Here is a 17813-nt window from a genome sequence, read left to right as displayed (position 1 = left end):
CGCCCATAGGCTTCCATTGTAGCCGACGACGGGCAGTGCAGGACCCGTCGCTGAGCGATTTTCCAACGTGCAGAAAAAACGTTACTCTGAATGTTTTCTCCACATGACGGACAACAATTTTCTGATGGATCCAGTGCACGACGGATGAAACGGACCACCATCCGTCACAATCCGCCGCTAATACAAGTCTATGGGAAAATGTAGGATCCTGTTTTTTCAAAAATCGACGGATTGAGATGGGAGGAAAAAGATGGAAGTGTGAAAGAGGCCTTACTCGTGGTGCGCGCGCTGCTCTTTGGCGCAGCCGCAGATCCAATCAGAGTGAGTGAGTGATGTGTCGTTCGTGAACAATCCGATACAAAGAGCCGGCTCCCTGCTGTGAATGAAAGGAGTCGGTGCTGCAGTGTGAGTGAGCCGAGTGTGTTTTTTTTTTCTTTCCTGGCTGGTGCCTGCAGCTTATCAGGTGAAGTGTGAGGCTGCCGTCACACTATTATTATTATTATTTTTATTATTATTATTATTATTTTTTTATTTTATTTTATTTTATTATTATTTTTATTATTATTATTATTATTATTTAGTATTATTATTACACTATCAGGATTTGGTCAGTATTTTACATCAGAATTTGTAGCCAAAACCAGGAGTGGGTGATAAATACAGAAGCGCTGACGGGTTTCTATTATACTTTTCCTCTGATTGTTCCACTCCTGATTTTGTCTACAAATACTGCTAGTGTGACGGCAGCCTGACTGTGACTCCTGTGGGAGGAGCAGTGAGGAGAGAAGTAGATGTGGACTAGTGATGGGCAGTCCGGCTCTTTTTGGTGATCCGGCTCTTTCGGCTCGCGAACCGGCTCTTTTTCTAAATAAATATGCGTTTTCCACAGTCCTCGCTCCAGGTGTTTGCCTGTAGAGTGACAGCCTCATTATACACCTGTATAAGTCTCTAGTGAAGCAGTACAGACTGTTTTTAGCATTGCTGTTTCTTCAGATTGTCAGCTCTTGTGACCAGGCCCTGCTACTTGGTTGTAGTCTTTGCGGCATTTTTTGTACATGTCCTTTCTGAATTAGTAAGTGGTGTGATGTACTGGTGCTGTATGAGGTTATATTTCATAAAAATACAGGCATGTTACAAGCACTGGTGAAAGTGAAAGAAAATAAAGATTAAGCTCCGAGCCTGCGAGCATGAAATTCGCAGTCATCCTGATTCGGGGGCGTCTACATTGACAATCATATGGTTTTTGGATGCGCTGCCATGTACCAGGACGTCTGCAGATTTTTTAACACCCAAAATTCGCAACAAGCTGCGTTTTGGGAGCACATGACAAATCCTGATGCAAACGCAGCTCCATGCGTCCCTATGTTAAGTATAGAGATGTAATCTGGATCAGGATTGCTACACATCACAACGCACCGCACCAAAGCGCTAGTGTGAAAGCAGCCCCACCCATGCAGCCCCTAACCAGGAGCCCCCATCTATATACATAATTGTCTAAGGGTCACTTCTGTCCGTCTGTCTCCTTCTGTCACGGTTATTCGTTCGCTGATTGGTCTCGGCAGCTGCCTGTCATGGCTGCCGCGACCAATCATCGACAGGCACAGTCCGATTAGTCCCTCCCCTACTCCCTTGCACTCACTGCCCGGCGCCCGCTCCATAATCCCCTCCACTCACCGCTCACACAGGGTTAATGGCAGCGGTAACGGCCCGCGGTGTAACGCACTCCGTTACCGCTGCTATTAACCCTGTGTGTCCCCAACTATTTACTATCGATGCTGCCTATGCAGCATTAATAGTAAAAATATGTCATGTTAAAAATAATAATAATTAAAAAAAACCTGCTATACTCACCCTCCGCCGCCTTTCTCGCTCCTCGGGACGCTCCCGGGATCGCTCCTTTGCAAGCGGCAGCTTCCGGTGAGGTACCGTCCCAGGGCTGGTGTGCGACAAGGACCTGCCGTGACGTCATCATAGGTCCTGCTCAGACCAGCCCTGGGACCGGAAGCTGCGGCTTGCAATGGAGCGGTCCCGGGAGCGTGGCGAGGAGCGGGAAAGATGGTAAGTATAGCAGGACTTCAACGGGCTATAGGTGAGTATATGTTTATTTTTTTTTTTAAGTCTCTATACTACGTTGCTCTGTGCTGGCCAATATACTACGTGACTGGGCAATATACCGTACTACGTGGGCTGTGCTATATACTATGTGGCTGGCCAATATATATTACGTGGCTCTGCTATATACTACGTGACTGGGCAATATACTACGTGGCTGGACAATATACTACATCGCTGGACAATATACTATGTGGCTCTGCTATATACTACGTGACTGGGCAATATACTACGTGGCTGGACAATATACTACATCGCTGGACAATATACTATGTGGCTCTGCTATATACTACGTGACTGGGCAATATACTACGTGGCTCTGCTATATACTATGTGGCTGGGCAATATACTACGTGACTGGGCAATATACCGTACTACGTGGCTGTGCTATATACTATGTGGCTGGACAATACGTGACTGGGCAATATACTACGCGGCTGGGCAATATACTACGTGGCTGGGCAATATACTACGCGGCTGGGCAATATACTACGTGGCTGGGCAATATACTACGTGGCTGGGCAATATACTACGTTACTGGGCAATATACTACGTGGCTGGGCAATATACTACGTTACTGGGCAATATACTATGTGGTTGGGCAATATACTACATGGCTGCGCAAAATACTAGGTGACTGGGCAATATACTACGTGACTGGACAATATACTACGTGACTGGGCAATATACTACGTGACTGGACAATATACTACGTGGCTGGGCAATATACTACGTGGCTGGGAAATATACTATGTGGCTGGACAATATACTACGTGGCTGGGCAATATACTACGTGGCTTGGCAATATACTACGTGACTGGGCAATATACTACGTGACTGGACAATATACTACGTGACTGGACAATATACTACGTGGCTGGACAATATACTACGTGACTGGGCAATATACTACGTGGCTGGACAATATACTACGTGGCTGGGCAATATACTACGTGACTGGGCAATATACTACGTGGCTGGACAATATACTACGTGGCTGGGCAATATACTACGTGGCTGGGCAATATACTACGTGACTGGGCAATATACTACGTGACTGGGCAATATACTACGTGGCTGGGCAATATACTACGTGGCTGGGCAATATACTACGTGGCTGGGCAATATACTACGTGACTGGGCAATATACTACGTTACTGGGCAATATACTATGTGGTTGGGCAATATACTACGTGACTGGGCAATATACTACGTGACTGGGCAATATACTACGTGGCTGGGCAATATACTACGTGACTGGGCAATATACTACGTGGCTGGACAATATACTACGTGGCTGGGCAATATACTACGTGGCTGGGCAATATACTACGTGACTGGGCAATATACTACATAACATAGTAACATAGTAACATAGTTAGTAAGGCCGAAAAAAGACATTTGTCCATCCAGTTCAGCCTATATTCCATCATAATAAATACCCAGATCTACGTCCTTCTACAGGACGTATATTGCCTACGTATATTGCCTAACGTATATTGCCTACGTTACTGGGCAATATACTATGTGGTTGGGCAATATACTACGTGGCTGCGCAAAATACTAGGTGACTGGGCAATATACTACGTGACTGGGCAATATACTACGTGACTGGACAATATACTACGTGGCTGGGCAATATACTACGTGACTGGGCAATATACTACGTGGCTGGACAATATACTACGTGGCTGGGCAATATACTACGTGACTGGGCAATATACTACGTGGCTGGGCAATATACTACGTGACTGGGCAATATACTACGTGACTGGGCAATATACTACGTGGCTGGGCAATATACTACGTGGCTGGGCAATATACTACGTGACTGGGCAATATACTACGTGACTGGGCAATATACTACGTGGACATGCATATTCTAGAATACCCGATGCATTAGAATTGGGCCACCATCTAGTGTTATATACATGCTCCCAATCCATGTTATTACCATTAGATTAGATCCGTGCGTGGCCCTGTGTGTTTTTCAGATGACACAAAGCTGCAACAAGTTGCGTTTTTCTGTGTCTGGTAAAACATGGAGACACATGGATCTGTGGGAAAACGGTGACAACTGGATGCACACGCAAGGCCCATCTGTCACCACTGAAAGTAAATGGAGACGAAAACGGATCTGTGTGCAGCCATTGTCACACGCAATGCGAAATATGCAATTGTGAAACCAGCGTAACGCTATATAATGATTGGAGCTGTGCTAGATCTCACCACAGGTTCCGCCTAATATCACTTTATATTACCCTCAGCAGCAACAACCGACGCCGTCCATCCTCCACCCTGTATGTTCCTGTCCTGAATCCTCCTCAGTCCTGACTAATACTATGCTACCAAACAATCTGCTGAGTCCCTCCTCCTATACATACATAGATAGAAATATTTATATAGATATATATCAGTATATAATGACATGGATGAGGTCAGTAAAGTATATCTTTATTTGGGACTAAGGTAGCTCATATCCTGACTCCAGCACTGAAGGATGGTGTTACACTAATCCTTGCAGTCTGGGGGCACTTAAGGGTTAACAGTCCACAGCTCCCTCTCTCCTCACTGCTCCTCCCACATGAGTCACAGTCACTTCACTACCCTGAATCTGATAAGCTGCAGGCACCAGCAGCTAAGAAAGAAAAAAAAAAAGACTCGGCTCACTCACGCTGCAGAGCCGACTCCTTTCGTTCACAGCAGAGAGCCGGCTCTTTGTGTCGGATCGTTCACGAACGACAGATCACTAATGTGGACTGTTAGGCCGGGATCACACACAGTCAGATACGGCCGAGTCTCGCAGGTTTAAAACAAGCTCTGGCACCGGCACTCCGGAGCAGAGCGTGCGGCCGCACAGCAATACATGGAGGCGCACGCTCCGCTCCAGAGTGCCAGTGCCAGAGCTTGTTTTTAACCTGCGAGACTCGGCCGTATCTCGCTGTGTGTGACTCCGGCCTCAATGTGAGAACTGGAGAAATGGTGCAGACAAGCACAGGACAGGGTGGATGGGAAAAGAAAAAGGTTTCCTATTGTTAACCCTTCAGTGCCCTCAGACTGCAAGCATTAGTGTTACACCATCCTTCAGTGCTGGAGTCAGGATGTGAGTTACCTTAGTCTCAAATAAAGATATAGTTTACTGACCTCATCCATGGCCTATACTGTCTACATTGTGTATAGGAGGAGGGACTCAGCAGATTGTTTGGTATCATGGTATTAAGGTACTGTCACACTGAACGATATCGCTAGCGATCCGTGACGTCACCGCTGTGCTTTACGGCCGCTGTGCTTACACAGTGCAGAGAAGCAGAGCGCCAGAGGACAGACAGCGGAAGGTAAGTATGTACTGTTTGTTTTTTTTAACTTTTACGCTGGTAACCAGGGTAAACATCGGGTTACTAAGCGCGGCCCTGCGCTTAGTAACCCGATGTTTACCCTGGTTACCAGGGGACTTTGCATAGTTGGTCGCTGGAGAGCTGTCTGTGTGACAGCTCTCCAGCGACCACACAGCGACGCTGCAGCGATCGACATCGTTGTCGGTATTGCTGCAGCGTTGCTTAGTGTGACGGTACCTTTAGCCAGGACTGAGGAGGATTCAGGGCAGGAACATACAGGGAGGAGGGAGGAGGATGGATCAGTTGTTGCTGCTGAGGGTAATAAGTAATATAAAGTGATTTTAGGCGGAACCTGTGGGGAGATCTAGCACAGCTCCAATCACTATATAGAGTTACGCTGGTTTCACACTTGTATATTTTGCAATCTGTGTGACAATGGCTGCACACGGATGGATCTGTTTTCATCTCCATTGACTTTCAGTGGTGACAGATGGGTTCTGCGTGTTCATCCAGTTGTCACCGTTTCCCATGGATCCGTGTATCTGCATATTTTACCAGACGCAGAAAAATGCAACTTGTTGCAGTTTTGTGTTGTTTGAAAAACATGCAGGCACAGGGACCCGCACGGACACGTGGCTACACGTCTAGAATTACCATGGAGCACGGATCCCGGACAACACGGATCTGTGTGCTTCCATGTGCAGGGATCTGTTATGCGGAACTGAGCATGCTCAGAAGCAAGGGATGTGCTGTATGGGAAAGTGATGACACTGTGTGGGAGCGGGATGCAGACATAATGTAGACTCTAAAACCAAAAACATTTTGCATTGTAGCTGTTCCATCTCGCATGTTCAATGTGGATATTTTCTCTCTGAACCCTGCTTATACAGGTACTATACAGATGATCAGGTTTTTAATACATCAGATAGGGATTATATACATTAGACAGGACTGCTCTATTATGGGTATACCTTGGCGATTGGTGGAGCAGCTCAACATACTTTTTTTGCAAAAATACGTATTAACTAAATACCCTGTATTTTTTCATTTTTTGACTAGCACTTGCTTATTTACTGTGACTTTTTTACAACAGAGTATTTTTTGACCTCTCTGTGCGCTTTTGTGTTTTCATAATGGAGACTCTGCGTGCTGTGCTGTCATACAGTGAGCGGCCGCACTAGAAGGGTTTGTGCCCTATGTTACAGCGTGCTAATGGTAATAAAGTGTATTGGGAGCCTGTATACAACATGGGGGCTGTAGGGGCTGCTTTCACACTAACGCCTTGGTACGGTGTGATGTGTAGCAATCCTGATGCATCCCTACATTTAAGGCTATGTGCACACGTTGCAGATTCTCTGCGGATTCGCAGCGTTTTTTGTGGTGCAGAAACGCTGCAGATCCGCAATTCATTTACAGTACAATGTAAATCAATGAGAAAAAAAAATGCTGTGCACACTGCGGAAAATCCGCTGTGGTTTAACCACTTCCCGACCTTTGACGCATACGCTGCGTCATAAAAGTCGGTGCCATTCCGACCCATGACGCAGCATATGCGTCATGGAAAGATCGCGTCCCTGCAGATCGGGTGAAAGGGTTAACTCCAATTTCACCCGATCTGCAGGGACAGGGGGAGTGGTAGTTTAGCCCAGGGAGGGTGGCTTCACCTCCCCCCGTGGCTACGATCGCTCTGATTGGCTGTTGAAAGTGAAACTGCCAATCAGAGCGATTTGCAATATTTCACCTAAAAAAATGGTGAAATATTACAATCCAGCCATGGCCGATGCTGCAATATCATTGGCCATGGCTGGAAACACTAATGTGCACCCACCCCACCCCTCCGATCGCCCCCCCAGCCCTCCGATCTGTGGTCCGCTCCCCTCGGTCCTGTGCTCCGCTCCCCCGTCCTCCTGCCCGCTCCCCCCGTGCTCCAATCACACCCCCCGTGCTCCAATCAAACCCCCCCGCACTCCGATCCCCCCCGCACAGCGATCCCCCCCCCCCCGTGCTCCGATCCACCCGCCCGCACAGCGATCCCCCACTCCGTGCTCCAATCCACCCCCCCGTGTTCCGATCCACCCCCCCGTGCTCCGACGCCCCCCCCGTGCCCTGATCTCCCCCCCCTTATACTTACCTGGCCTCCCGGGGACCGTCCGTCTTCTTTCCTGGGCGCCGCCATCTTCCAAAATGGCGGGCGCATGTGCAGTGCGCCCGCCGAATCTGCCGGCCGGCAGATTCGTTCCAGAGTGAATTTTGATCACTGAGATATAACCTATCTCAGTGATCAAAATAAAAAAAAAAGTAAATGACCCCCCCCTTTGTCACCCCCATAGGTAGGGACAATAAAAAAAATAAATATATATTTTTTTTTCCACTAAGGTTGGGGTAAGAACTAGGGTTAGGGGTAGGGTTAGGGGTAGGGTTAGGGGTAGGGTTAGGGGCAGGGTTAGGGTTCGGGATGTGCACACATATTCTGGTCCTATGCGGATTTTTCCGCAGAGGATTTGATAAATCCGCAGTGCTAAACCGCTGCGGATTTATGGCGGATTTACCATGTTTTTTCTGCGCATTTCAATGCGGTTTTACAACTGCGATTTTCTATTGGAGCAGTTGTAAAACCGCTGCGGAATCCGCAGAAAGAAGTGACATGCTGCGGAATGTAAACCGCTGCGTTTCCGTGCAGTTTTTCCGCAGCATGGGCACAGCGATTTTTGTTTCCCGTAGGTTTACATTGAACTGTAAACTCATGGGAAACTGCTGCGGATCCGCAGCGTGTGCACATACCTTTAGAATTAGGCTATGTGCACACGGTGCGGATTGGCCGCTGCGGATTCGCAGCAGTGTTCCATCAGGTTTACAGTACCATGTAAACATATGGAAAGCCAAATCCGCTGTGCCCATGGTGCGGAAAATACCACGCGGGAACGCTGCGTTGTATTTTCCGCAGCATGTCAATTCTTTGTGCGGATTCCACAGCGTTTTACACCTGTTCCTCAATAGGAATCCGCAGGTGAAATCCGGACAAAAAACACTGGAAATCCGCGGTAAATCCGCAGGTAAAACGCAGTGCCTTTTACCTGCGGATTTTTCAAAAATGGTGCTGAAAAATCTCATACGAATCCGCAACGTTGGCACATAGCCTTAGGGTTAGGGTTGGAATTAGGGTTGTGGTTGTGGTTAGGGGTGTGTTGGGGTTAGGGGTGTGTTGGGGTTACGGGTGTGTTGGGGTTAGGGTTGTGATTAGGGTTATGGCTACAGTTGGGATTAGGGTTAGGGGTGTGTTGGGGTTAGTGTTGGAGTTAGAATTGAGGGGTTTCCACTGTTTAGGCACATCAGGGGTCTCCAAACGCAACATGGCGCCACCATTGATTCCAGCAAATCTTGTATTCAAAAAGTCAAATGGTGCTCCCTCACTTCCGAGCCCCGACGTGTGCCCAAACAGTGGTTTACCCCCACATATGGGGTACCAGCATACTCAAGACAAACTGCGCAACAATTACTGGGGTCCAATTTCTCCTGTTACCCTTGAGAAAATAAAAAATTGCTTGCTAAAACATCATTTTTGAGGAAAGAAAAATGATTTTTTATTTTCACGGCTCTGCGTTGTAAACGTCTGTGAAGCATTTGGGGGTTCAAATTGCTCACCACATATCTAGATAAGTTCCTTGGGGGGTCTAGTTTCCAAAATGGGGTCACTTGTGGGGGGTTTCTACTGTTTAGGTACACCAGGGGCTCTGCAAACGCAACATGACGTCCGCAGACCATTCCATCAACGTCTGTATTTCAAAAGTCACTACTTCCCTTCTGAGCCCCGACGTATGCCCAAACAGTGGTTTACCCCCACATATGGGGTATCAGCGTACTCAGGAGAAACTGGACAACAACTTTTGTGGTCCAATTTCTCCTGTTACCCTTGGGAAAATAAAAAATTCTGGGCTAAAAAATTATTTTTGAGGAAAGAAAACGTATTTATTATTTTCACGGCTCTGTGTTATAAACGTCTGTGAAGCACTTGGGGGTTCAAATTGCTCACCACATATCTAGATAAGTTCCTTGGGGGGGTCTAGTTTCCAAAATGGGGTCACTTGTGGGGGGTTTCTACTGTTTAGGCACACCAGGGGCTCTGCAAACGCAACGTGACGCCTGCAGACCATTCCATCAAAGTCTGCATTACAAAAGTCACTACTTCCCTTCTGAGCCCCCACGTGTGCCCAAACAGTGGTTTACCCCCACACATGGGGTATCAGCTTACTCAGGAGAAACTGGACAACAACTTTTGTGGTCCAATTTCTCCTGTAACCCTTGGGAAAATAAAAAATTCTGGGCTAAAATATTATTTTTGAGGAAAGAAAACGTATTTATTATTTTCACTGCTCTGTGTTATGAACTTCTGTGAAGCACTTGGGGGTTCAAAGTGCTCACCTCACATCTAGATAAGTTCCTTTCGGGGTCTAGTTCCCAAAATGGGGTCACTTGTGGGGGGTTTCTACTGTTTAGCCACATCAGGGGCTCTGCAAACGCAACGTGACGCCCGCAGAGCATTCCATCAAAGTCTGCATTTCAAAACGTCACTACTTCACTTCCGAGCCCCAGCATGTGCCTAAACAGTGGTTTACCCCCACATATTGGGTATCAGCGTACTCAGGAGAAACTGGACAACAACTTTTGGGGTCAAATTTCTCCTGTTACCCTTGGGAAAATAAAAAATTGCGGGCTAAAAAATCATTTTTGAGAAAAGAATTTTTTATTTTCATGGCTCTGCGTTATAAACTTCTGTGAAGCACTTGGGGGTTCAAAGTCCTCACCACACATCTAGATTAGTTCCTTTGGGGGTCTAATTTCCAAAATGGGGTCATTTGTGGGGGATCTCCAATGTTTAGGCACACAGGGGCTCTCCAAACGCGACATGGTGTCCGCTAATGATTGGAGATAATTTTCCATTTAAAGAGCCAAATGGCGTGCCTTCCCTTCTGAGCCCTGCCGGGCGCCCAAACAGTGGTTTACCCCCACATATGGGGTATCTGCGTACTCAGGACAAACTGGACAACAACATTTGTGGTCCAATTTCTCCTATTACCATTGGCAAAATAGGAAATTCCAGGCTAAAAAATCATTTTTGAGAAAAGAAAAATTATTTTTTATTTTCATGGCCCTGCATTATAAACTTCTGTGAAGCACCTGGGGGTTTAAAGTGCTCATTATGCATCTAGATAAGTTCCTTGGGGGGTCCAGTTTCCAAAATGGGGTCACTTGTGGGGGAGCTCCATTGCATAGGCACACAGGGGCTCTCCAAATGCGACATGGTGTCCGCTAACAATTGGAGCTAATTTTCCATTCAAAAAGTCAAAAGGCGCGCCTTCCCTTCCGAGCCCTGCCGTGTGCCCAAACAGTGGTTTACCCCCACATATGAGGTATCGGCGTACTCGGGAGAAATTGCTCAACAAATTTTAGGATCCATTTTATCCTATTGCCCATGTGAAAATGAAAAAATTGAGGCGAAAAGAAATTTTTTGTGAAAAAAAAGTACTTTTTCATTTTTACGGATCAATTTGTGAAGCACCTGAGGGTTTAAAGTGCTCACTAGGCATCTAGATAAGTTCCTTGGGGGGTCTAGTTTCCAAAATGGGGTCACTTGTGGGGGAGCTCCAATGATTAAGCACACAGGGTCTCTCCAAACGCGACATGGTGTCCGCTAACGATGGAGATAATTTTTCATTCAAAAAGTGAAATGGCGCTCCTTCCCTTCCGAGCCTTACCATGTGCCCAAACAGTGGTTTACCCCCACATGTGAGGTATCGGTGTGCTCAGGAGAAATTGCCAAACAAATTTTAGGATCCATTTTATCCTGTTGTCCATGTGAAAATGAAAAAATTGAGGCTAAAAGAATTTTTTTTGTGAAAAAATAGTACTTTTTCATTTTTACGGATCAATTTGTGAAGCAGCTGGGGGTTTAAATTGCTCACTAGGCATCTAGATAAGTTCCTTGGGGCGTCTAGTTTCGAAAATGGGGTCACTTGTGGGGGAGCTCCAATTTTTAGGCACACGGGGGCTCTCCAAACGTGACATGGTGTCCGCTAAAGAGTGGAGCCAATTTTTGATTCAAAAAGTCAAATGGCGCTGCTTCCCTTCCAAGCCCTGCCGTGCGCCCAAACAGTGGTTTACCCCCACATATGAGGTATCAGCGTACTCAGGACAAATTGGACAACAACTTTCGTGGTTCTGTTTCTCCTTTTACCATTGGGAAAATACAAAAATTGTTGCTGAAAAATCATTTTTGTGACTAAAAAGTTAAATGTTCATTTTTTCCTTCCATGTTGCTTCTACTGCTGTGAAGCACCTGAAGGGCTAATAAACTTCTTGAATGTGGTTTTGTGCCCCTTGAGGGGTGCAGTTTTTAGAATGGTGTCACTTTTGGGTATTTTCAGCCATATAGACCCCTCAAACTGACTTCAAATGTGAGGTGGTCCCTAAAAAAAATGGTTTTGTAAATTTCGTTGTAAAAATGACAAATCGCTGGTCAAATTTTAACCCTTATAACTTCCTAACAAAAAAAATTTTGTTTCCAAAATTGTGCTGATGTAAAGAAGACGTGTGGGAAATGTTATTTATTAACTATTTTGTGTCACATATCTCTCTGGTTTAACAGAATAAAAATTCAAAATGTGAAAATTGCGAAATTTTCAAAATTTTCACCAAATTTCCGTTTTTATCACAAATAAACGCAGAATTTATTGACCTAAATTTACCACTAACATGAAGCCCAATATGTCACGAAAAAACAATCTCAGAACCGCTAGGATCCGTTGAAGCGTTCCTGAGTTATTACCTCATAAAGGGACACTGGTCAGAATTGCAAAAAACGGCCAGGTCTTTAAGGTCAAAATAGGCTGGGTCATGAAGGGGTTAAAAGAAGTAGCATGTCACTTCTATTTTGTGAATCTGCAGCGTTTTTGTACCCATTCCATTAGATATTATCCAGGTGTATAATGAGGCCTCACTGTACAGGGAAACACCGGGAGCCAGGACCGTGGAAAACGCATTTCTATTAAAAAAAAAAAAAGAACCGGATCGTGAGAAGAACGAACCAGAAAGAGCCGGCGGACTGCTCATCACAGAGACCACTGCCCTCTAGTGACTGGGAGGAGCGAGCGCAGGAGCCTGCCTCCAGTCACCATGGTAACGCGTCTCCGCCCTCAGCACGTTACGTAGTTCCTGTCTCCGGACGTTGCTACCGTCTTTCCAGAAGGTGACTGCCGACGCTGCGCAGTGTTCTAGAAAACGATGTCGCCGACCGCTGTGGCCCGGTTTGCTCGGTTCCCATCCCCCCACGGGAAGCCGCTTGTACAGGGCGGGGATAAGGGAGGAGTCTGGTGTCCAATAGCCGAAGAACCGAGAAGTAAAGCGAAACTGGAGCGGGAGAACAACACGGAGAGCGAGACCATAAAGGTAAGGGGGCGGGGCTGCTGCTGCTCAGGCTCCTCCTCCACTATACCAGGCCGTACACACTGACGTCACGCCTCCTCAGCCTCTGACTCCCGTGCGATGATGGCGGCTGCGCAACAGACCCTGCTGTTCCCAGGTACAGGCCCCCTCCCTACTGTCATCTATGGCGGTGACCGGCGCTCTGTAGGGGCCACGGATTTCTGCCGGGGGGGGGGGGGGTGATCTGACTACTGCTGGATGGGGGGGAGGGGCGCTGACTACTGCTGGATGGGGGGGAGGGGCGCTGACTACTGCTGGATGGGGGGGAGGGGCGCTGACTACTGCTGGATGGAGGGGAGGGGCGCTGACTACTGCTGGATGGGGGAGACGGGCGCTGACTACTGCTGGATGGGGGGGAGGGGCGCTGACTACTGCTGGATGGGGGAGACGGGCGCTGACTACTGCTGGATGGGGGGGAGGGGCGCTGACTACTGCTGGATGGGGGGGAGGGGCGCTGACTACTGCTGGATGGGGGGGAGGGGATCTGACTACTGCTGGATGGGGGGGAGGGGCGCTGACTACTGCTGGATGGAGGGGAGGGGCGCTGACTACTGCTGGATGGGGGAGAGGGGCGCTGACTACTGCTGGATGGGGGGGAGGGGCGCTGACTACTGCTGGATGGGGGGGAGGGGCGCTGACTACTGCTGGATGGGGGAGACGGGCGCTGACTACTGCTGGATGGGGGGGAGGGGCGCTGACTACTGCTGGATGGGGGGGAGGGGATCTGACTACTGCTGGATGGGGGGAGGGGCGCTGACTACTGCTGGATGGAGGGGAGGGGCGCTGACTACTGCTGGATGGGGGAGAGGGGCGCTGACTACTGCTGGATGGGGGAGACGGGCGCTGACTACTGCTGGATGGGGGGGAGGGGCGCTGACTACTGCTGGATGGGGGAGACGGGCGCTGACTACTGCTGGATGGGGGGGAGGGGCGCTGACTACTGCTGGATGGGGGGGAGGGGCGCTGACTACTGCTGGATGGGGGAGAGGGGCGCTGACTACTGCTGGATGGGGGAGACGGGCGCTGACTACTGCTGGATGGGGGAGAGGGGCGCTGACTACTGCTGGATGGGGGAGACGGGCGCTGACTACTGCTGGATGGGGGGGAGGGGCGCTGACTACTGCTGGATGGGGGAGACGGGCGCTGACTACTGCTGGATGGGGGGGAGGGGCGCTGACTACTGCTGGATGGGGGGGAGGGGCGCTGACTACTGCTGGATGGGGGAGAGGGGCGCTGACTACTGCTGGATGGGGGAGACGGGCGCTGACTACTGCTGGATGGGGGGGAGGGGCGCTGACTACTGCTGGATGGGGGAGAGGGGCGCTGACTACTGCTGGATGGGGGAGACGGGCGCTGACTACTGCTGGATGGGGGGGAGGGGCGCTGACTACTGCTGGATGGGGGAGAGGGGCGCTGACTACTGCTGGATGGGGGAGACGGGCGCTGACTACTGCTGGATGGGGGGGAGGGGCGCTGACTACTGCTGGATGGGGGAGAGGGGCGCTGACTACTGCTGGATGGGGGAGACGGGCGCTGACTACTGCTGGATGGGGGGGAGGGGCGCTGACTACTGCTGGATGGGGGGTAGGGGCGCTGACTACTGCTGGATGGGGGGTAGGGGCGCTGACTACTGCTGGAGGGGGGGAGGGGCGCTGACTACTGCTGGATGGGGGGGAGGGGCGCTGACTACAGCAACTGCTGGAGGGGGGGAGGGGCGCTGACTACAGCAACTGCTGGATGGGGGGGAGGGGCGCTGACTACTGCTGGATGGGGGGGAGGGGCGCTGACTACTGCTGGAGGGGGGAGGGGCGCTGACTACTGCTGGATGGGGGGGAGGGGCGCTGACTACTGCTGGATGGGGGGAGGGGCGCTGACTACTGCTGGATGGGGGGGAGGGGCGCTGACTACTGCTGGATGGGGGGGAGGGGCGCTGACTACTGCTGGATGGGGGGGAGGGGCGCTGACTACAGCAACTGCTGGATGGGGGGGAGGGGCGCTGACTACTGCTGGAGGGGGGGAGGGGCGCTGACTACTGCTGGAGGGGGGAGGGGCGCTGACTACAGCAACTGCTGGAGGGGGGGAGGGGCGCTGACTACTGCTGGAGGGGGGGAGGGGCGCTGACTACTGCTGGAGGGGGGAGGGGCGCTGACTACTGCTGGAGGGGGGGAGGGGCGCTGACTACTGCTGGATGGGGGGAGGGGCGCTGACTACTGCTGGATGGGGGGGAGGGGCGCTGACTACTGCTGGATGGGGGGAGGGGCGCTGACTACTGCTGGATGGGGGGGAGGGGCGCTGACTACTGCTGGATGGGGGGGAGGGGCGCTGACTACTGCTGGATGGGGGGGAGGGGCGCTGACTACTGCTGGATGGGGGGAGGGGCGCTGACTACTGCTGGATGGGGGGGAGGGGCGCTGACTACTGCTGGAGGGGGGGAGGAGCGCTGACTACTGGATGGGGGGAGGGGCGCTGACTACTGGATGGGGGGAGGGGCGCTGACTACTGCTGGAGGGGGGGAGGGGCGCTGACTACTGCTGGAGGGGGGAGGGGCGCTGACTACTGCTGGAGGGGGGGAGGGGCGCTGACTACTGCTGGAGGGGGGGAGGGGCGCTGACTACTGCTGGAGGGGGGAGGGGCGCTGACTACAGCAACTGCTGGAGGGGGGAGGGGCGCTGACTACAGCAACTGCTGGAGGGGGGGAGGGGCGCTGACTACTGCTGGAGGGGGGAGGGGCGCTGACTACTGCTGGAGGGTGGGAGGGGCGCTGACTACTGCTGGAGGGGGGAGGGGCGCTGACTACTGCTGGAGGGGGGGAGGGGCGCTGACTACAGCAACTGCTGGAGGGGGGGAGGGGCGCTGACTACTGCTGGAGGGGGGGAGGGGCGCTGACTACTGCTGGAGGGGGGGAGGGGCGCTGACTACAGCAACTGCTGGAGGGGGGAGGGGCGCTGACTACTGCTGGAGGGGGGGAGGGGCGCTGACTACTGCTGGATGGGGGGGAGGGGCGCTGACTACTGCTGGATGGGGGGGAGGGGCGCTGAGTACTGCTGGATGGGGGGGAGGGGCGCTGACTACTGCTGGATGGGGGGGAGGGGCGCTGACTACTGCTGGATGGGGGGGAGGGGCGCTGACTACTGCTGGATGGGGGGGAGGGGCGCTGACTACTGCTGGATGGGGGGGAGGGGCGCTGACTACTGCTGGATGGGGGGGAGGGGCGCTGACTACTGCTGGATGGGGGGGAGGGGCGCTGACTACTGCTGGATGGGGGGGAGGGGCGCTGACTACTGCTGGATGGGGGGGAGGGGCGCTGACTACAGCAACTGCTGGAGGGGGGAGGGGCGCTGACTACTGCTGGATGGGGGGGAGGGGCGCTGACTACTGCTGGATGGGGGGAGGGGCGCTGACTACTGCTGGAGGGGGGGAGGGGCGCTGACTACTGCTGGATGGGGGGGAGGGGCGCTGACTACAGCAACTGCTGGAGGGGGGGAGGGGCGCTGACTACAGCAACTGCTGGAGGGGGGAGGGGCGCTGACTACTGCTGGAGGGGGGGAGGGGCGCTGACTACTGCTGGATGGGGGGGAGGGGCGCTGACTACTGCTGGAGGGGGGAGGGGCGCTGACTACTGCTGGAGGGGGGGAGGGGCGCTGACTACTGCTGGAGGGGGGAGGGGCGCTGACTACTGCTGGATGGGGGGAGGGGCGCTGACTACTGCTGGAGGGGGGGAGGGGCGCTGACTACTGCTGGAGGGGGGGAGGGGCGCTGACTACTGCTGGAGGGGGGAGGGGCGCTGACTACTGCTGGAGGGGGGAGGGGCGCTGACTACTGCTGGAGGGGGGAGGGGCGCTGACTACTGCTGGAGGGGGAGGGGCGCTGACTACTGCTGGAGGGGGGAGGGGCGCTGACTACTGCTGGAGGGGGGAGGGGCGCTGACTACTGCTGGAGGGGGGGAGGGGCGCGGACTACTGCTGGAGGGGGGGAGGGGCGCTGACTACTGCTGGAGGGGGGGAGGGGCGCTGACTACTGCTGGAGGGGGGGAGGGGCGCTGACTACTGCTGGATGGGGGGGAGGGGCGCTGACTACTGCTGGATGGGGGAGAGGGGCGCTGACTACTGCTGGATGGGGGAGAGGGGCGCTGACTACTGCTGGATGGGGGAGAGGGGCGCTGACTACTGCTGGATGGGGGGGAGGGGCGCTGACTACTGCTGGATGGGGGAGAGGGGCGCTGACTACTGCTGGATGGGGGAGACGGGCGCTGACTACTGCTGGATGGGGGGGAGGGGCGCTGACTACTGCTGGATGGGGGAGACGGGTGCTGACTACTGCTGGATGGGGGGGAGGGGCGCTGACTACTGCTGGATGGGGGGGAGGGGCGCTGACTACTGCTGGATGGGGGAGAGGGGCGCTGACTACTGCTGGATGGGGGAGACGGGCGCTAACTACTGCTGGATGGGGGAGAGGGGCGCTGACTACTGCTGGATGGGGGAGACGGGCGCTGACTACTGCTGGATGGGGGGGAGGGGCGCTGACTACTGCTGGATGGGGGAGACGGGCGCTGACTACTGCTGGATGGGGGGGAGGGGCGCTGACTACTGCTGGATGGGGGGGAGGGGCGCTGACTACTGCTGGATGGGGGAGAGGGGCGCTGACTACTGCTGGATGGGGGAGACGGGCGCTGACTACTGCTGGATGGGGGGGGAGGGGCGCTGACTACTGCTGGATGGGGGAGAGGGGCGCTGACTACTGCTGGATGGGGGAGACGGGCGCTGACTACTGCTGGATGGGGGGGAGGGGCGCTGACTACTGCTGGATGGGGGAGAGGGGCGCTGACTACTGCTGGATGGGGGAGACGGGCGCTGACTACTGCTGGATGGGGGGGAGGGGCGCTGACTA

The 17813-nt window shown here is 52.7% G+C and overlaps 1 protein-coding gene across 1 annotated transcript in view; it reads left to right on the top strand.

Annotated features, from left to right (window-relative positions):
- Positions 1-12989: 12989 nt before the first annotated feature.
- LOC138671891 (uncharacterized) overlaps positions 12990-17813 on the top strand; it is a 71676-nt gene continuing 66852 nt past the window's right edge. Inside the window, exon 1 of the mRNA XM_069760019.1 lies at positions 12990-13023. Coding sequence (XP_069616120.1) covers positions 12990-13023 — 34 coding nt within the window. The remainder of the gene's footprint in view (positions 13024-17813) is intronic.

This window comes from Ranitomeya imitator, chromosome 3, assembly GCF_032444005.1.
Source record: "Ranitomeya imitator isolate aRanImi1 chromosome 3, aRanImi1.pri, whole genome shotgun sequence".
In the NCBI taxonomy this organism is placed as follows: Eukaryota; Metazoa; Chordata; class Amphibia; order Anura; family Dendrobatidae; genus Ranitomeya; species Ranitomeya imitator.
Note: the sequence above shows the minus strand (reverse complement) of the source record. Positions and strands in the feature narration are given on the sequence as shown.